This window comes from Fundulus heteroclitus, chromosome 20 (assembly GCF_011125445.2).
Source record: "Fundulus heteroclitus isolate FHET01 chromosome 20, MU-UCD_Fhet_4.1, whole genome shotgun sequence".
Taxonomy (NCBI): Eukaryota; Metazoa; Chordata; class Actinopteri; order Cyprinodontiformes; family Fundulidae; genus Fundulus; species Fundulus heteroclitus.
In genome coordinates this window covers 27,058,000-27,081,365 of record NC_046380.1, presented here as the reverse complement: position 1 = coordinate 27,081,365, position 23,366 = coordinate 27,058,000, and the positions used below count along the sequence as shown (strand labels likewise).

At 39.3% G+C, this 23,366-nt stretch overlaps 2 protein-coding genes across 6 annotated transcripts; one reads left to right on the top strand and one right to left on the bottom strand.

Annotated features, from left to right (window-relative positions):
• Positions 1-1,837: 1,837 nt before the first annotated feature.
• arfgap1 (ADP-ribosylation factor GTPase activating protein 1) lies at positions 1,838-19,507 on the bottom strand. Of its 5 annotated transcripts, XM_012874885.3 has the most exons (13): positions 19,286-19,507; positions 13,340-13,406; positions 12,791-12,900; positions 12,422-12,593; positions 11,691-11,791; positions 11,511-11,597; positions 11,296-11,410; positions 11,115-11,171; positions 10,978-11,010; positions 9,415-9,471; positions 6,731-6,790; positions 6,217-6,272; positions 1,838-5,126 (listed from the first exon to the last, which is right to left on the bottom strand). In XM_012874885.3, exons 2-13 carry the CDS (start codon positions 13,397-13,399, stop codon positions 4,787-4,789), a joined length of 1,248 nt encoding a protein of 415 aa, XP_012730339.1. In that variant the 5' UTR covers positions 13,400-13,406; positions 19,286-19,507; the 3' UTR covers positions 1,838-4,786. The 5 variants fall into 5 exon arrangements, with proteins under 5 accessions (XP_012730339.1, XP_021178407.1, XP_036007784.1 ...); XM_021322732.2 differs by lacking the exons at positions 6,731-6,790; positions 9,415-9,471 and adding an exon at positions 10,758-10,787 and having other exon boundaries at positions 6,217-6,266; XM_036151891.1 differs by lacking the exon at positions 6,731-6,790 and having other exon boundaries at positions 6,217-6,266.
• Positions 19,508-21,402: 1,895 nt separating this feature from the next.
• On the top strand, positions 21,403-23,288 carry rh50 (Rh50-like protein). The gene has a single exon (XM_036151889.1). The coding sequence runs from the start codon at positions 21,427-21,429 to the stop codon at positions 22,870-22,872; it is 1,446 nt and encodes a 481-aa protein (XP_036007782.1). The 5' UTR covers positions 21,403-21,426; the 3' UTR covers positions 22,873-23,288.
• The last annotated feature ends 78 nt before the right edge of the window (positions 23,289-23,366 follow it).

Genomic DNA, 23,366 nt, shown 5'->3' with positions numbered 1-23,366 from the left:
AGAAACCATAACTGACTGGTCCCTGGCACCTATTTCATTTTTTTACCTTTACAGATTTACTTTTACAATTATTGTAAGGTTTTACGCTTTTGGCATCAGTCGTATTAAGATAGGATCACAGTTTTCATCTGCTACATCTGGGAGTCTGTAAGTGGCCGCAAGTGGCTCTTTGGGTCACTTAATATACAACACAATGAAATTTTGCATGTTTTTGTTTTTTCTGTGCCCCCATGAAAGACACTGGCCCCACCCTGGCCCCCTTGGTAAATTTGGTTTAGAGCCGCCCCTGCTTTTTAGCTTCAAACCCTGAAAAAAAGTCTCCCTGTGTGTAATTTAATCTCAGTATAAATGTTCTGTGAAGGGCTCATGTTCGTTAGACAACAATGATGATGAACAATGATGAGGAACATGGGGATGAATGGGGAAGTTTAAAGCATGTTAAAGTGTACAGAACAATATATTAATGTCTCAAAGAGCGCCGTCCAGTCCACCCTTCAAAAACAGGGTTCAACACCCCTGCAAACCTGAAAAGAGACAGTTGTCCACCTAAATGGGCAGGCTTAAATAGGAAAACATTCATCAAAGAGGCTGTCGTCAAGAGCACCACTGGAGAAGCTACGGAACGCTATAGCTCAGGTGGGAGAGCCTGACAGGAAACCTATTGGTCGTGCACAACCCAAATGTGGCCTGTATGGAAGAGTGGCAAGATGGAAGCTGTTGTTAGGGGGCCAGATGAGACAAAACTGGAGTTGTGGGCGTACATGCAAAATACTGAGACCATTCCTACCAGGAAACACGGTGGTGGCAGCATCTTACTGCAGGGATGCGTTTCATCAACAGGGATAGAAAAGCTCGTCAGAGTTGATGGGAAGATGGATGGATCTGAATAAAGGCCGATCCTTGAAGGCAGCAAAAGACCGTAAACTGGTGCAGAGGTTCAAACTTTCAGCAAGACCACAGCCCAAAACGTACAGCCAGAGCTACAATGGACCAGTTCAGATCAATGTTGGAGAATTCCTCTTCACATAGGTTTCACAGATGATAATTTTACAAATAAGGGACAAAACTGTCAGTTCCCATATGTGCAGAGCTGATAGTCAAATCCCCCCCCAATAAGAGTTGCAGTGGCAACTGTAACAAAAGGTGGTTCTACAAACAGGAGGGCTGAATACATATGCACACATTTTAGATTGTTGTGTACAAAGACATGCATCGTTCTAATCTTTGTTGATTTTAGCCATTTAATCGCAACAAGCTCCATTTTTGGTGGTCCCAATATGAAAACCATTTTAACCATATACCTAAAGCAACTCAGCTGACCTCTTTCAACCCAGAGGAGCAGGGGCTTTAGTTTGAAATCCCTTCAGGTGATGCAGCTCCTCACTGCGTCCCAGGAGCTCATTTCAGCCGCTTGGAAGGGATCGAATCTTTTTGGTACCGTCTTCACATAAGAACAAGACACTGTGCTGGAATCAGACACTGCAATGATTGGCCACTACTACCTATTGTAAATCACAAAAGTCTAAATGACTTGACCATTGAGTACTTCTCATATTATTTACACATATAAAGAGGTAATTTTTTCAAAATGTTTAAAGTTTATTTTTTTTGTCCTCAGGAATCTTGCTCCCCTTAAAAACAACTTTTATGTACAGTGTGCACACAAGCAGTAATTTGAGTACATTAAGGTAAATATTTGCGCTAGCGCTTAATAATTTCAAGTATTGCATGAAAAATCTGAATTTTTATTGACAAACTTCTTAAATGTAGATCGGCACATTGATGTTGTACTTAGCTACACCAACAGGAAAAGAAATGACTGTACACTACAACAGAGTCACTCACGATACGGTTTATTTTACATTGAACCATGTGTACGGAAAAACAAAAAAAATGTATCCACAGCCCTAAAGTGATGGGTAACACAGGCTCACCTCATAAGAATGCTGCTGGTGAAACAAGCAGACAACTGCACTTTAAGTCACTGAGGAAACAACTTCATGTATTCATATCCACTTTAAAATATCATGCATGACATCAAAAATAGCATTTTGACATGGTTAGTATCACAGCTAGACAGAAATACCCGATCTCATACGTTGCACAGGCACAGAAACAGATCAACAGGTGCTCAGAGAAACTGTATAAATTAAATTACCCGAATGTGGAAGTCAATTAAAAAAAAATCCTTAACTTTGTACAAAAAGTAGTTAAATTCATCTGATTTTCTTTTAAGCACATTCTGCATTTTGTTTATGAAAAAAGTATGGCGAATAAGACATTTGCTGGTTTACTGTTCTCATCTTTCTCTCTCTAAAAAAAAAAGAAAAGAAAATGGTGACATTTCTCAGCACAAAGTCCTCGAAAATTTGTTTTGCACCTAAATCCAGCACAAATAAAAGGGGGAAAAAAAAAAAAAACAGAATTAACCGATTCTTCACAACATGTTAGTAATATAGCGGACGTTAAGGGCAACATTTACACCTCACTGCATCAGAGAGAGAGACACACACGGGCAAACATCCGTCATTATCGGCAGACAGTCACCAAGGCTGTTTAAGGCTTTCACACCTGACTGTACACAGACACGACTGCAGAGCTTCAGCTAGACGGACGTTACAAGGTTTTTTTTTTTTTGTTAAACAGCGCAGCATTGACACTGAAAACACATCAACACTGGAGACTTGAGTTTGTTGTCATACAGTCACTTTTTTAACACACAAAAAGAACCACAGGTAAAAAAAAAAAGTTGAAATCAACCACCAAAACAAGGCGGAAAGACTTAGAAAATAAGAACTTCCTCAAAAAAACTAATTTAACAGTAAACAGAGGACTTCTCAGAGGTAGGACAGTGGGTTTGGGCTGAACTTTCTAGTAATATTAATAAGACAGAACTTTAGGCCTAATGAGACTGTATCTTAAGAGCCGTGACAGCCCAGCTGTATTTTTAAACCGATACGCACTAATGGCGAAGACCACGAGGTAAGGAATCCAGAACAAAAACGACACTAATTTCATCGTTTTTCCCCCACAAAAGGTATGGGGCTGCCCAATTATATTTCCTACAAGCACCCAGTTTGACAAGGACATAACCTTTTGTGTTTTTAAAATAAACTTTTCATAATTCACCATATATGGTGATCAATGAGGGGTAAATGCCACGTAAATGTATATAAATTGCCAAACACCAGTTCACAAGAATTCGAGACCGGTGAAAAGCTAGGCATATGGGCTATAATGAGTGTCATTCTTATTAATAATAATGCTAATATTTCAAATGTGACCATATGACCCTGATGAAATTCCTGCATATGAGATGAAATTTGCAAACTCCTCCTGAGTCGATGTCACAAGTTTAATGTTTACAGGCGGGCTGCTTTGACACCGTCCTTTATATAAATGTAGTCTGCACTATTCCCCTGGATCCAGGTTTTTGAAACACAACCTTCATTTGCATGTACAGTACTAAGAGTGCTTCCCTGCAACAAGAAATATACACTTAAAAATGATAAATACTGAATCTAATTTTCCCCCCAAAGCTCCACAACATGACCTGAATACATAAACCTGGGAAAATGAGGATAAAGCGGTACGTCTGCTCTAACGCGAGGCATAATTACGAGACAACGCCAGCCTGACCTGAGCGACGAAGACGGAGCGACACTGCCACGTTGCGTCGATCATCTCAAACAAATAAGAAAATGCAAAGCTGAGCATGACGGCAAAACAGGAACGCGATTGTACGTACGAAAGTCCCCATTAAAAAAAGATGGAAAATTCACCTGACGATTAAATCAGATCTTCAATCGTATGCGTGTTTCAGTTTCTATGGAAATGAGATGATACAAATAATTTGTCTGGTGTGTAATGATGGTTTCAACAGTCTCTAAGTGCGCAAGCTCTCTATGCTAAACGGGAGGATATTCAACAGTAAAGGAAAAAAAGAACCAGTACAACAATTAAGAAGCCATTTTCTCTTAAGATTAGGGAAGGAATTAATTTAAACGTGTGATTCAGATCTGTACTGTGACTTAGTAACACTCGCTCAGGGAACATTAAATTTCAGGTGATCCTGTCGTATCTTTTTCCTGTCCTGATAACACAACAAGGGAGTTCTGCAGCTCTCAAGTTGGTCTCAAATGCCATTAAGCCGCATATTAAAGGATTTAAATGTAATGAGTTCTGATAGACTGTAATCATCTGTAGCCAGAGTCTTAGATTGTTTCTTTATCAGAATTTAATATAAATCTGCAATGACTGTAGGGCTAAATGGGCATCCATTGGTCAAAAATGCTAATCTGATTAAACAGAAAGAAAAAAATGTATCAATATTTACAATGACTCATTTACAATACCAGTTTTCTCTTTTTCTTTCATGCAGTAATTTCAATGTTGAAAAAAACAACAACATAGTATTGCCAAACCACTGTTATTGTTGGCACAGAGCTTTATTTTATAACCATAATATTTGGGTAATCCAGACAGGAAGTCATGATTTTATCTACACTGAATAGGCTTGCCTCTTTGAGATGGTTTCTAATAAAATACAGCTTTTGAAGTAAACAGTTCCTTTAGGTGTTCATTTAATGAGCTCCAATCATCTCTGGATCTCATCGATTCGTTCTTAGCTAAATAATTCATTCTGAATGCATAAATAGGAATTAAGCTAATGCCACTCTCTTCCAGAAAGTGCAAATTAGATGAATAACACGACAGAAAGAGAGAGAGAGAGAAGGTGGAAAGGAAGAAAATACAAAGGTTTAGTTGATGTAAGTCTGGGAGGCGATCACCAGCCAGCACTATCCCAGGCCTCCTCGGCCGGCTTTGAGGGACTCTTCTTTGTCTTACCATCTGCATTCTCCCAGTTGTTGTCCCAGGCCTCCCAGCTCTCCTCTGTGCTGTGTTTGTTGTTGGAGGCTCCTTCAGAGCCCCAATTGTCCCAACTGTCAGAGCTCTTTTTGCCAGAATTATCTGCCATGGTCCAGCTGTCACTGCTGGGAGATTTCTTCTCCTTTAGGGAGCTGTTGCTGCCAAAGGTTTCCCAGAAATCCCTCGCCACGGGCTGACCGGAGCTGCCCTGATACCCCTCTGTGGCATCCATGTCCTGGTAGCTCTCTCCACCGGAGCTGAGAGCATCGAAGGAAACAGAGAAACGTTACTTGGCGGACCGCAACGCACTATTAGAATCTAGTACTTTAGGTCTGTGTGTGAGGGTTTGAAGAAATATATTTCCAATTATTTAATATGAATAGTGAAAACTCATACAGTGTGATTTTCAGCTTACAGGTGATGAAAACCCTAAGTTCAGTTTCTCAGAACATTAGCGCATTACATAAGACCAATAAAAATTATTTTTATAACAGAAATGTCGCAGCTACAGACTACACTGAATACTTGGTCAGGCATCATTTTACTATAATTACTGCATCGATGCTGCATTGCATGGCAGATAGCCTATGGCTCTGATGAGGGTGCGAGCCCAGGTTGCTTTGATAGCGACCTTTAGCTCGTCTGCATTCTTGATCATATTCCTCTTCACAATACTCCATAGGTCCCTCTATGGTTTAGGCCAGGTTGCTGGCCAATCAAGCACAGTGAGGCTATTGCCAATAAACCAAAAATTGGTACATTAGACAGTCTGAGCAGGTCCCAAGTCGTGCTGGACATTTAGACAAGTAATCGGACAGCTATAACATGTCTGTGTGTGTGCTTTTAAAGCTCTGAGTCCAGCTGCAGTCCATGCCTTGTGTAGCTCCCCCAAACCCTGAAATAGACTTTGATTTACAATCCTCTCAATGCTGGTGCTATAGATGGCTGATAGATCTTTCTCTACCATGCCTTTTCCTGGGACACAGAACTCTGAATAGCGAGTTTTTGTTTAGTAGTGACCATTTGTGGATTAATCTCCCTGTAAAAGTCTGCAGGAACAAGTGTCAAGTCAGATTGTGTAGCCCATAAAGCTGTCATGCCATATACTTTATTGGTCTTATTTCATATTCGAATTTAGGATAAATTGATTTTTGGAGGTTTCATTAGCTATAACCCAATCAAAACAAACAAAAACACTTAACATATATCACTGTGTGTAATTAATTAATGTAATACACAAGTTTCACTTTTAAGACCGAATTATTGAAATTAATTAACTTTTCTGTTAAATCTTACGTTCTTAAATGGTATTTTTTCTAAGGAGGCAAAGATATCACAGTTAATTACCCATCTTGTGGTTTTCCAGTAAACAGGTTTGTCAGTTTTGCACCAGCTCCCTGAACCTAAAAGGACGGAAGATCAAGTTTAAACGTGACAAGTTGTGAAATGCACAATGCATATTATTGCAAAATAAAATGTAAAAGTGAAACATGAGGATTTATACAACACATTAATCATTAAATTAACAACTAAATGATTGAACTGTTCAGAAGATAAAGATGGTTTTAATACTACTACTACTCATAATAACAACAGGATAAACTTTGCTCTACAGAGTACTCACCGCCAGAATATTCATGGCAGCAAGAAAAACAAAAGATCACATTTCATTAGCATTGTTCCGGCTTTTAACTTCAATGCAAAACCAGCCTCCTAAGACAGTCAGGGCTGTTAATGAAAAACGGTTCGATTTGAAGCCAGAATGCAACTAAAACGCTGTTCAGCGCGGGCGGGCGGCCCGCCCTCAGTCAGGAGGCTGGTTCTGCATCACCACAGAGTGGCAGCGCTCTGCCCATCATACCTTGTTTGCCAGCCCAGTGATGCTGACGGCCATTTCATCTATCAATTTGCCATCTTTGACCTGGATGAGCCAAATTGTTATTACAAACTTTGAAAAACAGAAGCACGGGTTTATGACATAGTAATGTAATGTAAGCAGTAACATCTCGATGTGAAAAGCTACTGGTTTAGTTCACAGCACAGCTAATTAAGAAGGCAAAAGCAAGAAAGTTATAACATTATTTAAAAAAGCACCGACAGTAACTACAGAAAGCTAGAATTAGCAATGCCAACCGTACATTAGAAGACAAAAGCATCTTGTTGCAGTCTGTTGCTGGGTGTTTAGCTGAATAGACAACACCAGCCAGTGAGATTATCTCCATCTTTGTTGACATCTTTCTGTTCTTGAATAATTAAAGACAAATACTTAATTGCATGTAATAGTACATTCAGCACTTAACAGTCAAAGTTGGATGAAGAATAAACAGACTATTTGTCGCATTCTTAATCATTTCTTAGCACATATTAATCTTTCCTTTACAGACCATAATGCTGTTGCTGTGTTTGGGGCTCGACTGAACTGTAGAGATGTTCAGCTGTGTTATGCTATAAAACTAACGCCCATGTAGATATCAGGATATCAAAATTAACAGATGTATAAATTGTCTAAACCGATGATTAAACATTGAGTAGTCAGACCAATCATAACTGATTGGTTTGTCTTTTTAAATGAAGAGCTTCTGCTTATTATTTTGTGGTAAGTTGGGACCAACTTAAAAAGCAAAAACCCTTTATTTGACTTGATCACTTAAATCTGGGTGTAACTCCTGTTTTGAAAGAGTATTCTGCCATAATTTGAACTCTAATTGTATTATATGCCGTGCCTAAAACTGGAGGCTTAGGTCTTCTAATGGCATTGTTTGTCAAGGTCAACTTTATTTATATAGCACTTTACAACAATATAAGTTAAGTTGCACCAAAGTTTTGTCCTGCAGGAGCAGAGTAACTGACAGAAGTAGTTGTTTACTGAAGCAAATTGATGCAACGAGCACAACAGCTCCTCTTAAATCTGTTGAACAGATGTTGTCAACACGACTCCATGGTTTCATATTAAAGCCAGAAGTGGAGCTGGAAAGTGTGACAGCCCCGTGGTGTTTTTGGCACTTCTGAAAGTTATTAGTACAGGTGGGACATTTCAGCTTAAGGTTTTAGCCTAAATGAATGAGATTTATTGTAATAGGGGATAAACAGGAGGGTGTAAAATATTGAGAAATTCAACAATCACTCACTCTCTTTGCTTCTTAGTTATAAAAAGCCCACTGCCTACAGTTTATTCCCATGTACAAAAAACAACTAAGATACCCTCCAACAACTGCAACACCCTGCACAGTTATTGACACCTCTGGTAAAGATGTGTAGAAGAGCCTTATAATAAATACACCTTTCATTGCAGCTGCATAATCTCATGAAATAAATAAAATAAATCACCAAACTTTAAAGTACATTTATTCAGGTTGCAAATAAAAAAATTAAAAATAAACTTCAGGGAATTTTTTTTTTTTTTTTTTTTTTTTACAAAAATCACATGGTAATTAGTGGCACCCCAATAACTCCTATAACACATAAAGCATTAGAGATCTTTTTTTTAGTTAATGATCCATGACATCCTGTTTTCCTTAGGTAAAAATATGGTGTGACACAGACCCGTTTCACTTCAGAACGGTAATCAAGGCAACATGCCTTTGGTGTTAAACACTTTGGGTCCTCATAGGTCAGTTAACAGCCTAAACTTATCCACTGGGCAATAATTAAAAGTAGAAAATAAAAAAAATGGGGTGTGCTCTGATGGCGCAAGTGTGGTGAGCATTAACTAGCGCAGCCTTAGTCCTCGGCTGACCCGGGTTCAACTCCGGCCTGAGGTCCTTTACCACATGTCCCCCCCCCTCTCTCTCTCTCTCTCTCTCAAACCCATTTCCTGTCAGCCTACTTTGAAAAAACAAGCCACTAGTGCCACAAAAAAAAAACAAAAAAAAAAAACTGAAACTGCGACGAATATGGCCGGACGAGGAGGAGTTTTTCTTGCCACAAGGCGCAATGAGGAGGGTGGTAGGAGAGGTGAAACAAAAGGAACTAATTCTTTCTGTGTGAGATTATGCAACTGCACCTAAAGATACATTTACTTCAAGGCCTTTTACACAACTTTACCCACAGTCCCAATGTGAGAGACGGGTTCGGTGCAACAAGTAGTGTAAGTAGTGCAACGGGGCAGTGAAACTATTTTATATTGCCACAGGGCTTTGTTTTGTTACACCTTATAAATACTACAGTCTTTACAAACCATTGATTAGGTAGAATATACTGCATCCAATTTCGTTTTTTAAAAGAAAAAGATATTAAGATTAAGATTATTAAATAAGACAAAATATCTTAAAATGTAACCTGAAATATTTTAGTGTAATCAGAGGTTGACAGTTTGCAGATGTCCACAGATAACCAGCGCAGGGCTACTCGCTTGCAGGAGACAAAATGTTACACTTAGACCCACAGGCTTTGTCATTTAACGTAAGTTGGCACTGAGAGCAGGAAAAACTGGCAGAGACGAGCAGTGGAGAAACAAGCCATTCACATCTGAAAGCAGTTTTGGTCTAAAAAGAAAAAGCACTGCAGCCCACCACCAAAGCACAAACTTCAAAACATCAGTGTTACCTTCTCTTGGGTCGGTTTGATAACATTCTCATTTATTGTCTGTCCTAATTCTGTGGCCTAGTTGGAAGTCAGAGAGGAGAGTTCACTTGAATAAAAAACATGATTGAAGATCCACATTAGAGCAAGACACTGAGCTGCCTGTCCTTCAGCTGCATGTAAACACCGACCACTCACAATGACGCTAAAAAAGCTCTAGAGGGTGTAATGGTGCAAAAAAAAACAAAAAAAAAAAAAAACGCATTTACAGGGATTCATCTCCCGCCTGATCAAACCCGGGCAGTCATTTATGGCACACCTGTACTTAGCTATATTCTAAGAATTACTTTTATTTTAATTATTATTATTTAAACTATTTAAATTGATTTAAACTATTTATTTATTTTAGAACGGTTGGATAATTTTTGTTATGTAGGAAGCTTTGTGTTTAGGGAGCTCTCGCATCATAATCCCTCCTCACCATAAGTTTAGGACCACCAATGACCAAAAGTGCCACAATTCAATAAATAAAATCAGTAAAAGACAACAACAGAAGCAACTTATATGTAATGAATTGAATGAAATCAGAAATGCAAACATAATGTATTAAATACATAAATCAACTTTGTATACACTGAAAAGCTAGTATAATTATTTCAGTAATTAATTATTGATTTCGTGGTGGTACACATCATCTCATATGCAGACCAGATGATGTTGACTGGCCAATCAGAAGCTACGGTCGACCTGATGACTTATATGGAGATTTTAAATTATTTCAGGGTTGTCCAGGAAATGTGACAATAAATGCAAAAATTACATCCATAAATATTTAACAATTTATTGGATTGTGGACCTTTTAGCCTTTAACACTGGACTGGAATTTATTATGTTATCCCCAATGTACCCAGCACAGCACAGAATGCGTGGCAGTGAAAAATAAAAATCCAGGGCGCTATAACGAGATGTTTTCCCATGCCATTACACCCCTTTACATCTTACATCTCGTTTAAGGCTTGTAAAAAGACGAAACAAAAAAAAAAAAAAAAAGTCATGCATAAATGGATAACCCCTTATATATGGAAGCGAGTGAACAGTAGCTCACATCCATAATAAGGGTGGGAATTATTTGCGATGCTTTTCGAATATTACCGTTTATGTCCCAACATAACTCCTGCACGAGGACATAAACTCAAGGCAACAACACGAGCTTTGTGTTAACAAGCAGAAGCAAACTAGTTCAGCAAAATGTTGCACAATGGTTCTTGGTTTAAAATTTGCTAAAATAAATAAAAAAAATTAAAAAAATGGGGCAGCCTTAAATAAATGGTGTGAAAAGGGCATCATGCAGCCACAAACTGCTTTACCGGTTCAGGGGGTGCTTTATAGCCCCTTAACTACATCCAGGAGGGCAGAGAGATATTAGTAATAACAGTTATCAAAACGTTCAACATATACTGAATAATACACAACCAGTAGAATACTGCATGATTATGCTAACCATTTCCCCAAGCTATAGGGAATATTTCAATAAAACTTAGAGAAAAGCACAGAGAAAACTTTGGCTTTAACAGGCGCTACCCTTACCTTTAAAGTTGCTTGGCTCGCCAGCTTTGTCGTCTGTATAAGTGGGGAGAAAAGAAAGAAATAGGATTGTGAGTTTCACAGGTCTTCAAGAGACGCTATTTTTGAGGCCCAATTTAACAGAAAACATTTTTATTTACATTATCTTTGGCAATTGAAGCAATTTTGGTGGCTCCAACTGTAAAATTGCTCCAGCCCTGCAAAATACAAAAGAATTAACATTAAACGAGAGCAAATACATGATTAGAATTAAAAGTACAGCCTAGTCAAAATAATAATAATAATAATAATAATAATAATAATAATAATACAATGACTCACTGAGTAAATTGAAGACATTGCATTGTTCAAGAAGTCGTCATCCTTCTTCTCTGGCGTTACTGTGTTGCCAAAGCCAACATAACGATTCTCTTGGTTCCCACTGTAGCCTCCTCCACTGAAAAACAATAAAAAAAAAAATATATATTACACAAATTACCAACACAAATCTTGATATGCACAACAAACAAGCATGTAACGTGAAAAGAAAACCTTACCTTTGATAAGAGTTGACATCGTCACTCAACCAATCCTCGAAAGCTTTGTCGTTAGAACCGACTTGATTCTGCCCGGGTCCTCCGGATCTGGATTTAAAGGGTATTAATTTAAACGTTTAATGGCTGCTCTGTGTCGGTAACAACCAGCACTGATGTGCTCAAATCGTCCGGTGAAGTTACCGGTGGGAGGATGAAAGGCTCGACTTGGGTTGAGGTGGAGTCCAGTTTCTGGCGGAGGATGTGTCAATGGACCACTCCTTCCCCTCAGCTAATGTTGCTACCTAAAATAGCAAATCAAGCGTGAACTTTTCAGTGCAAATGACTCGACTGCAATTTATCTATAGTGCCTTGCAAAAGTACTATTACCCCTAAATTATTGGAAATTTTGCTATGTTACAGGCCAAGTCGAGGAGAGACAGAAACATGAAGTAGGAGAAAAATGGTGCTGGCAAAAAAATATAATTAAAATTATAAATCTGTGACGTGTATTTGTATCGTCGTCGGCTCCACTGAGTCAGAACTTCATAGAATCAGTAAAGCCTTCTGGGTATGCTCTACCAGCTTTAAACGTCTATACACTGAGGTTTTTTGTTCGATGCAAAATAGCTCAAGCTCGGTCAAACTGGATCCTTTAAACTTCCCCACAAATAAGCATAATTTGCTTAATTTGCAAATGCATAAAACCTCTTTTTTCTTTAAACAGTGTAGCCTTGTTATTACTTTACATTTATGTTCTACTTTGCGTTGGTTAAGTTTGCCCCTTAGTCAAACATGCATTCACTTTATAAGGTAATTTTTTACTGTTTACTCTTCCTATTGCATAAAAAATAAAAGTGCAATAGGATGCTTTGTCCTTTTTAGATCAGATTTGTTATAATTCAGGCATGAAACTCTGGGTGTGTGCAGCTCACCTTGTCCCTGAAGAGTGCAGCAGCTCTGCTGTTGTACTTCTCCTGTAAGGTCCAGTTCGGGTCGTAATCCTCCTGCAGCTCTAGAAACAGGCGGAATTTGCCATTTCCACCAGCTTTCATTTTCTCCAGCTCAATATCTTTCCACTTGTCCATGGTGACCGAGCGCACAAAACTGAAGAGAGGAAACAAATCAAGGAATCATTTTAAGGATACGCTTTGGAAGTAAACATTGAAAACACCAGGGGAAAACAAATAAATAAAATCACAAAGAATCCGACCTAGATCAGGTAGATGTAAAAAAAAAACAAAAAAAAAAAACGCACATTTCTCATTTTAACAGAAGCATGATATATTCTCCATCCCTCTTACCTGAGATGCACTCCCAGGCCCCTGTGCTTCCCAGAGCACTCGAGGCAGATCCAGATGCCGTATGTGACACTGACCCACTGGGGGTTAAAAGCTCCACACTCAAAACAAAGCTGCAAAGAAAACAGTCATTGAAAAATAAATAAATAAAAATGTAAAGGCAGCATATGATGCATTGGCTCAGTTTAGATACCAACTTGCATAAAATACTGCATTAAAATAAGGATATGCAACTATTAGTATTTCAGATCAAACATTAATTACAGCAAAACTCTTGCTCCTTTGTACCAAGTTAAAAAGTCATATTTTATCCGTGGGGAAAACAAATTCCTCTGCCAAAGACGTGAACCAACCAAATGTCGACTGGCAGAACAACGAGCATCTAAAATTACCGCTGGAGCGCCGACGAAAGGACGACCAAAGCTCTTCACTTGACGGCTGACACATTCAAGCTTCTTTGTAAACTGCGTTCCTTTTTCCAGGAAGGCAAGATGACCGTTTTCTCTTGGAGGAAATCAAATTGCATAAACACACCAGTGTGTGAGGACTTACATTATTCTCCTCTTGGGTTCTCACTTCCTTCAGAACTCTTCTGGTTCTTGGACTCGCCATGATGACACTGGAAAAAAGTTTTGTTTTTTTTTATTAAAAGAAAACAACCTTCAACATAATAAGATTGTTAGTAATTACTTCAGTACATTAGTTATTATCCACCACTAAGAAAACACTATCAATATAGCTAATGTACATTGAAATTGTGCATTAGGAATCTAAATTAAAAGAGCATCTTAATAAATTAGCAAGGAAGTGAAAAGGTAATTTGTTTCAGCGATTTAATTTAAGAAAAAAGCTATTATATAAATTCAATAAACACAAAGTCATGAATTTCAGGCAGTTACTTCAGAGACTGTTTATAGCTCAGGAAAACCAAAATTGGAGTTTCATAGAACATTAGAACGTTACAGAAAGAGACAATCATGGGGAAGCTGCTGATTGACAGCTGTCCCCCGGACACACTGACACCGATGTCCCCAAAGGTCATGGTTAAAGGAGCTGGTGGTGCTGCAGAGCCAACGTCAGAAGCATCTCATTTATGGCCTGGACTGTTGCTCAGAGGTACAAAATCTCCTTTATCGCATGATTTTCATGAAAGTAAATTTTGTTTTTCATTTGGAAACCAAGGTCCAAGAGTCTGGAGGAAGAGTGGAGAGGCCCAGAACCCAAACTACTTCAGGACCAGTGTAATGTTACCACAGTATTTTATATTTTGCAAATGCAATATTCTAAATTTCTGCGAAACATTTTTTTTTTGTTGAAAAGCAACATAATATACAGCACATTTGACACAATAATATATTGAGATGTTTGTGTATTGACCTTAAAACAAGGTGCTGCAAAGTTGTAATTACATGGTTTTTAGACCCCTTTCGATAACTTTTAAAAGGGATAGAATGACTGAATGATTTAAGAAAAGCAATAATAAATCTAATAATCGTCCTCAGAACAAAGAACTGGTCGTTTAACAGCCCCTAAATTAAGTTTTTCCAATGGAAAGTCAAGGGGCTGTTATTCTACAGGTGGCAGCGAGCTTGCCTCTGGGATCGGTCCAGCGCATTAGGGCCTCTGGGTCTATTTGAGGGGGAGCAGGAAGTACGTTGACCGCTTGCTGGCATGTTGGGTAAGAGTCACAACTCAAGTCAGGACTCAAAAACCCAAGAACAGGCCTCAGGCAGCCCATGAGTCCAACAGAACCACAGTGTGATCAATGTACAGTTGTCAAAGTGCAAAATGTTTTTGCATTTCCGTCGCTTTTGATGAGTCCCGGTGTTACAAAGCAAGGGGCCAAATTGTTAAAATACGTCACGTATCCCGACCTGTTTCTAAATCGGGCAGACATCAGAATTGAGTTTTCCTTTGGTCTGCTCTGATTATTTTCTTCCTTCATTACGTTACATAAGTAAAAGCTAAGTGCTTCCAACATTTTCTCTCTATATATATGCATCAACCAAGTGCAAACGTTGAGCCCCTTGTTTAATTAGATAAAATCAGATAAAGATTAGAGACATATGATTTGATGCGTTAATTAGGATAATCATGTAATCCCTTCATTTTTGGCTAATTCAATACTACAACTACTCCTGAATAATCTGCAGCATGTTGTCTCTTTTATGTGCAGTAGTCCCTAAAAATAACTAAATTAAATTGGTCAAAATCAGAATCAGCCTATCAGGCCTCAGAGAAAACTGGAACTCAGGATCCGGCAGGAAAAGCCTGATTATCTCGTCTCTAATCATGATTTAATTTTTTCCTCTCTTTTACTTAGATAAACAACAATCATAATGCTGCTCATTTAGCCCACAGAACATTTCTGAAAAGATGTTAATCGGTTTTTACCAAGCATCAGCATACACTGACATGCTGTGCTCGAGGAGATACAAATTCCCCTCTACCTCACGTTTTTGTCAAACTTATATATAAAAAAAAAAGCATTTAAGTTTAAAAAGTAAACAACGCAACTCGATTCAAGCGCACTCTTGCAAAAAAGCAGCTAGTTCATTCAACTGTAAGGAAATGCAGGAAAAGAAAGCTGATGCATCTGAACAATAGTGTACAAAAGCTATGGATAGATTGTGCTATGTAAAAAAAATAAATGCGACTTTCACTACTTTCCTCTTAATAATCTAAAGTCGGCATTTTGGCAGAACGCGGTGCACTATACTGATGCAACGCAAATCCACTTTGTTTTAATACAACGGCCATCACTGCTCTGGAAGCAGAGCACAGAACCTGGAGCAGCTTTTATAAGCCTTTTAAAAGCGAACGATGCTTTCAGTGCTTTTATCTTGTTTCACGTTGACCTCTCACTATTGCTCTGAAATTTCCCCGTTAAGGGGAAAAAATTAACATTTGTTCTTTTGCGTTTTTACGCTTACAAATCCAATAAGGCCAAGATGGCACGACTAATTGAATACATTTCACTTGACGCACTGTTGAATGCGTTTTGAACAGCTGCCGTTTCGTTGCCACAAACCCACATCAAAGCTAAAAATCAGCGTGTGGGGGCGGTGGGGGACTCTTGTAGAAGTATGCTGTAAACCAGCTGAAATGTTTTATAGTTAAGTGGATTTTTCCATTTACCTGCGGCACATGCGGGGGGTGTATGAACATGTTAACGGTCTTCTGTCATTTATTTATTTAATTAAGATCTTGTCTGAATGAACATTAGGGTGAGCTGGCAGAATTTCCTGATTATTTTGATCTAAACAGGGTTATATTTGGGTTATAGTATTTGAGACATTTCGGACCTTCTAAACAACTTATCAGCGATATTTATTCCTGCAGGACCACTTCAATCTTCTTGCCCCACATGTCTTGGTCCTCTGCACTCAAAAAGAAACGAAGAAAAACAGCTCTGGGGTAACAAATCAGTGTTTGCACAGTGAATGAAGCTAAATAATAATTGAATGGGATATGCTACAGCATTACGTCTGGTGGAGACAAAAACAAATGTTGACTAACAAAAGCAGGAAAATAAGATTGTGTGCAGCCAAAGATGCTGCGAAATGTTGAGCTTCTATTGTGTTTCTTTGAACAAACGGACGTCTAATTCTTAAAAGATAACACTTTGTTTCACCAACAAATTCTGGATTGGCAAAGGGTGATAAAAAATCTGCTTTTAACGTTGTTGCTTTTGCAATGTGCATTTCCAAAAAGTATATTTGTGTTAAAAGAAACCACACAAACAAAATGACAAAAACTAGTTCACAATATGGAGATATTAAGCCATGACAACCATAGGGCTGTTTCACCAAACCACGATAGAGGATTAGGCTGGGATTTTCCAGATATCCATCTGAATTAAGCCTCGGCTTCACAAAAGCAATAGCACATAAGTTACCATGGCTCCTGACCAGGTTTAGTTAATCCTGGTGCCTTATCTGTTCAGTCATTGGTCACACTGATCAGAGACCAGTGAGTTTTGTCAGTGGTTCCTTTTTCTTATCTGAGTGCTTTGGTATTTTTATCAGGCTACATTAAAATACCACTGATACATATTAGTATTCAGTCAAATACTATAATCATTTAAAAATTCTGACAGCAGCCTATACCATTATTAACTTTATTATAATGCATGTGGGCATTGTTACTGATCAGCTGTGTTTTTGGAGGCTGCTGTTGTTCTGAGTTTGACAGAAAGGTCTTTAATGGATTATTGCATGTGTTGAGGAGAGTAGAGACAAGGCTCATAAAGGAGCCAAGGGGTTGTCAAAGTAAACAAAATTCTGTAACTCTAGAGGGCGCTGTTTTGCCGACTCCTCCAGAACAAACACATTTAACCTCATTAAGTACACAAAATACGCAATCTCACAGCCCCAAAAGGAAAAGAAACTATACAAACCATGAGGATCAGTGACTTAACAGTTGCTAAGGGAAAGAAGGTTACGTTATTGGATATATCTTTGTCATGAATAATACTTTTATTGCATATAAAGGTATCCTACATTAACTTATTTCGATTTGTTTTATAGTCCATGCTTCATGCTTTAAACATGAAGCAATGTTTGTATTATTAATTAGTTCCACTATTAAAATCTGATATGAGGGGAACATTGTTTTGCAAAGACTGTCTGCTAAAAGAGTTTCATGCCTCTGCTGCTTTTGTTTCAGGAGTTATGGGAGGGTCAGCGAAACAGCGTCCTCTAAAGTCACAGAATCGGCTAAATCAGAGCAAATGGTCTAACATATTTTTTTTTTTTTTGCCATATAGGTATCTCCAAACATGTTTTTTCCTTTAAAACAGCTGCAGTGTTTCCTTTCGTGAAAACAATTTGCTTCAGTTCCTCATAAGGCTAAAGATCGGTTGGTTGGAAATATAGCGCACATAACATTGTAACATCAGTGAAGCTGTGATGGACCTCAGGGTGTCCTGACAAAAACTGGGCATTTACCTGAATTACCTAAACCTGGCCTGACAGTCAGTCTTCCTGAGCCGATTTTGTGAAACAGACAATGCCAGGAAGCTCTGATCACGCTATGTCAAGCCTCACTTTAGCTCTTATCCTGGATTTCTAAGTTCTACCTGTGAAAAAAGCCTCAGGAAACATGGAAAACAACAACAACGTTTGTTATTTCTTGGTTTTTAATGGTACTAAACTTAAATAGTTTTTCGTTTCTGTATTTTACAATTACATCTTCCTCCATTAACTTCTGGCTCGGCCTACAAACACTTGTGAAGCGGGGGTTCTATGAACAAAAAAAGAAAGACGCTGTAGTTTTCCCTTTAACTGCATTACTTACATCTGCATTTTCTTACTGAAATAAGTCAAAGGGGCTCATTTGACCAAAATGTATTTTAAAATAAATAAGATAAACTGTAAATGTCTGAGTCTGTGATTACTTTAGAATTACTTCAAAACCATCACCTGAAAACATCAAGAAAAATATTTTGCTATCGTGGTTATTACCTGTGCCATTTAGAAGTGATTTTAATCTGCTTTTTCATCATTATTAATGGTTTCAGTTCAACCCATTAATATAAAGTGCTTTTATTTACCTCCCAGGTCTTCTGAGAAAAGTTTTCTGTTGCTAAAGGTAAAACTAAAAACTCAAGGCATCAATCATTTATCACTGCCATCTTCCTTCGGACAACCTTTGAGAAAGTCGACAGGTTTAAAAACAGATGGTTTTAGCCTGGCTTAGTATAACCCAGGTATTTATTTCTCTTTCCGTTTTTATGTTTAGACCTCAAAGCAAACCGGGAATTGGAGTCAGCCAGGAAAAGCCTCATCAGTGCATCTCTGTCAAAGCTAGCCAACAGATTTATACACAAAAAAAGCAGGGGTTAGTTACCGGAGGCCTTCAGCTGTGCTGATAATCAACTCTGAGTGTAAGCTGCAGCACAAAGGCAACAATAACGAGGCTTTCCTATTGGACAGCATGTTGTTGTTTATCTAAAGGCAATTCTGCCAAATCCAAGACACCTAAACATCAGTGGGAGATTCAAACGTACGCTTTATGGTCGGGGGAAAAAAAGAGAAGAATCAAGAATCTTTATTGTCATCATGTGTTGCCTTAATGGTATTTTGGTGAGACACCGACTCAGAATGAACGTAGATTACACATAAACACGCAGACACCAAAAGACAATGTTTTCACTTTCTTTCTGTCTTAATAACACTAAGGCGTGGGAGCCGGTTTTCAGATCGTGACGTGGAAATCAATGGCATCACTTTTCCCCCTCCTGGCTTCTACCTCTGATGTAGTCGTGTCAAGCTTCTTAGAGGTAAAAACTACATCCATCACATAAAACCATCTCTTTTGGTTTATGGAAGGACTTAACAAAAAAACATCTTTTTCTGTTTAATTTCCCGTGTTACGTTTTTAAAAAGATCGCATTTCCAAACGGACACCCGGTTTATACCCTTTTCACTGTCTGGGGAGCCTCTCTCCTTTCTTTGTGCTAACACTGAGCTAACCCCGGCCGGCGGCGGCCGTTACCTGACTGGGACTGAAGAGCGACAACCAGGGCTTGACGCTCCGCTGCTGGGCTCTACCGTGGGTTTCCCTCCGCGGCAGATTCACGGGCTGTCACGGGCTGCGTGGGGCTCACAGAGGAGACAACTGGAGAAGCCCCGACGTTAAAGACCGATGGCCATGTTCCTGTTTGCATACGTTGGCAGCGCGATGCATCATGGGACAACAACCCACTTCTTCTTCGTGTTTCTCCTTCTCTTAATGGCGGCTGGCAAAAACAAACTCTAAAGACGAATACCGCCCCCTGCTGTACATGGGTATATAAACACATTCATATCCGCCATGTTTTAATTTTGAATTATGTAAAAAATAAAGACAAAACTCTGATTAAAATGAATCCTGATTACCTCCTTGTCCCCCTCTGTTCCCAATAATACTTTTAGACTCCATTCTCTCCGTGATACTCTTACTTTGCCCTCATATAATGATTCTCTCTCTCTTAGCTGATTATTTATAAAACATTTCATCAAAACATAATCCCCACTTTCTTTTTTCTCCACAACCCTTGCATTTATTACTATTCCTTTTACACATTACAATATAAATTAATTTAAGTAGGTATTCTACTCTGGATCTCATCATTACATCTTCCCTTCTGTTTCTTTCTCTATAGTTCTTTATTACAAATATTTGAATCATGTATAATTTTCCTCCTTTCTTGTCTTCATTTCATCGTTTTTTTTTTTTTTGTTTTTTTTTTTGCTATATTTGTTTCTAATTCTTATTTTATCTATTTTTTTATTTATATTTTTTTTTACGTTTCCTCTTTAAGTTTAATCTGCAACAGTAGCCACTAGGGCGCAGTACGGACACCTGCTGGGCTAAACGTGGTATTACTGCTAAATCACTGCTACGCTGCCTTTCTGGGGTGGTGATTCTAAAATGTTTTAGTTGAAACTTTTTTTCTACTAATGTACATTGGATTTTTTTTCCAAATCTCTCTGTCTGACAATAAACAGATTAAACTTTTCCACTTTCAGGTTAGATTTATTAACAAAAGTATTCATATTTACAAATTGCAAGAATAATGAAAGAGTTTTTGAGAATTTTTATATTCCTTTTTTTCAAATTTGGAGGTTTGCATACACTAACGTTGGCCTGGATTTGGAAAATTTGGGAAAGTCCAAATGATTATATCATGGCTTTATACTCTAGCATTTTGGGATTTATTCACTACATCAAAATCAAATGGAGGCAAACCTCAATTTAGCTTGGATTTATTTAAAGGCAGCACCTCAAACATGCTGCTTCCTTGGGTCACATCATGGAGAACCCTAAAATAAACACTGGTTTTCCACTGACATGAACTATTCAGTGGTTAATAGTTTATTTATTTTACACAACCTGTACCTGACAGCATCTTTTGCAGTTTAAGGAGTTGCAACACTAATTATTGTGGCATGTAGCAAATATAGACAAAAGCTTAATCTTATTTAATGTCAAACAGTGAGAACAAATCATGTTATCTGGTTTGACCTGTATACCAGGGAACTGTAGCAGTGTACTTATTAACAGAAAGCCTTTATACATAGGGAATTGTGCTCTTTAATTATTTTCATGTGTTGCCAGATCAAACATTTTGTTCAAAAGTCTATCTTCACTGTACTAAGAGAAGATATAAAAGAAAGCTTTGGCAACTCCTATGAAGTCTGTGGCCAGATACCTGTGGCTCATAATATCTCCACAGCTGTGGCTCCTGAGGGAAGTTCGTAGCCGACAGTGTTCAGGATGTGGCCAAAGTGGTCCAGAAAAAAAACAAAAGAAGAAAAAAAAAACAGTTTGCTAGCAAGAGTCATACGGACCGCAGTTTACTCACATCTTGAACATGGAGGTATATGTGTCATCTGTCCGGTACAATAGCATTTGTTGAAAAACTGTATCTGTTATCTTAAAATAGTAATGATAATCAACACTGTGGTAGATAAGATAATCACAAAGAGTCTGAAGGATTGAAGTTCATTCTTCTGTCTACTCTGGCCAGCCTTAGATGAGGAGTATGCCTTACCAATGCCGTTAGCTGCTCTTATCTTACTGAAAGGAGCTGTATATAAGGGGTGGACAAGAAGCCGGTGGAGCGTGCCTCTCATCTAAACCCCTTTGTCAACATGAGTGCATCAACGAGCTTAAAGGTGCGCTTGCCGACGTTTGTGTTCGTGTTGGAGATCGTGATGATCGCACTCTACGCTGTCTTTGTCACCTATGACGACAACGCTAACGCGAAGCTGCAGAACAATGAGACCAAGCCGATGGAGAACTCCATGTATCGGGACTACCCGTACTTTGCCGACGTCCAGGTGATGATCTTCCTGGGCTTCGGTTGTCTGCTTGCCTTCTTCCGCTTCTACGGCTTCAGCGGGATGGTGTTCAACTTCCTCACGGCCACCTTTGCCATCCAGTGGGCCATCCTGATTCAGGGATTCTTCCAGTTTTACCACGATGGTAAAATCCACCTGGGAGTTATCAACCTCCTGAACGCAGAGTTCGCCTGTGCCGTGGTCCTCATCTCGTTCGGAGCCGTGCTCGGGAAGACCGGTCCAGTTCAGCTCCTGGTCATGGCTCTGCTGGAGATTCCTTTGTTTGCTGTCACAGAGTGGGCTGTGCTCAAGTACATAAGGATCAACGACGCCGGGGGCAGCATTCTCATTCACCTGTATGCCTGCTACTTTGGGCTGGGGGCCACGTTTGTGCTGTACCGCCCAAATTTGAACGACGGACACCCCAAAGAGACCACGAGTTATAACTCTGACATCCTGTCCGTGATGGGAACACTTTTCCTTTGGGTGTTTTGGCCCTCGTTTAACTCGGCTCTCACGTTCAAAGGTGACGATCAGCACAGAGCTGTGCTCCACACGTTTTTAGGCCTGAGCTCATCCACCATCACCGCCTTTGCCCTCTCTGCAATGTTCAACAAAAGAGGCAAGCTAACAATGGCAGACATTCAGAACGTGACCCTGGCCGGCGGAGTGACCGTTGGGGCGTCTGTAGACATGATGATCTCCCCGGTGGCTGCGTACGCTCTGGGGATCATGGGCTGCACAGCCTGCTTCTTCGGCTACAAGTTCCTGACTCCCTTTTTGGCCCAGCGCCTGAGGATCCAGGACCAGTGCGGCATTCACAATCTCCACGGCCTCACCGGACTCATATCATCCACCGCGGGCATCTGTGCCATCCTCCTGGCCACCGAAGAGACCTACGGACCCAGCATGTATCAGATCTTCTCCCACCGCGCTCCGCCCGAGGGAGATCCAAAGCTGCTCGAGCTGCAGCAGCTGATCCCCGGGCTGAAGCCGGGCCTCGGCCGCACCGCCCAGGAACAAGCTCTCTTTCAGGTCGCGGCCATCTTCGCCACTATTGCTGCAGCTGCGGTGGGAGGGGTGCTCACCGGGTTTGTCATGAAGCTGCCATTCATGGCGTCGCCGTCTGACGAGAGCTGCTTTGATGATGAGCTCTTCTTCGACGTGCCCTCAGACTTTGACAGCGCGGAGCTCCTCAGGGCCGTCGAGACATTTGACGGAGGAGAAAAACCGGAAACCTTGAACACCCAAATCTGATGTTTGTATCGACGTATTTGTTACTGTCAGGTTTTGATGCAGAGGGCATTTTACATTGTTTCTTTTACAATAGCTGTACCCAGCTATGCTGAGCTGTAAAAGTGAGACTGGTGAAAATAAGAGAAATTGTTTTGTAATCAAATGTTTCTAATTAGTACTTTTGTTTTTAGGCTAGTGTTGGTTTTATACTTTGTTCAGCGCATTAATTTTTCTAACCATGATCCGTGTTTTGTTTCTGACTGTGTTACTACTACCTGCTAACTTTTCACTTATTTGCTTTGTTTACATATTCACATACTTTCCTTTTTGTTGAAGCCTCTGCCACACATTAGGTTTCAGTTCTTGATTCCTACATCCAGAGGTTATCCCGATTTGATTTAATCTCTCAACTTGATTTGTTGTTTTTTTTTTGTTTTTTTTTTGTCCTGATTTTTTTTTTTTTAAATTGAACAGTAAACTGACAGGGAATAGGGCTGAGAGTGAGGGGGAAGACA

Coding starts and splice junctions, on each gene's coding strand:
- arfgap1 (XM_012874885.3), bottom strand. CDS start 13,399: ATGGCGAGTCCAAGAACCAGAAGAGTTCTGAAGGAAGTGAGAACCCAA. Junction 6,273..6,730: donor TCACTGGGCTGGCAAACAAG/GTATGATGGGCA, acceptor CCGTCCTTTTAG/GTTCAGGGAGCTGGTGCAAA. Junction 5,127..6,216: donor ACTGGAAAACCACAAGATGG/GTAATTAACTGT, acceptor CGATGCTCTCAG/CTCCGGTGGAGAGAGCTACC.
- rh50 (XM_036151889.1), top strand. CDS start 21,427: ATGAGTGCATCAACGAGCTTAAAGGTGCGCTTGCCGACGTTTGTGTTC.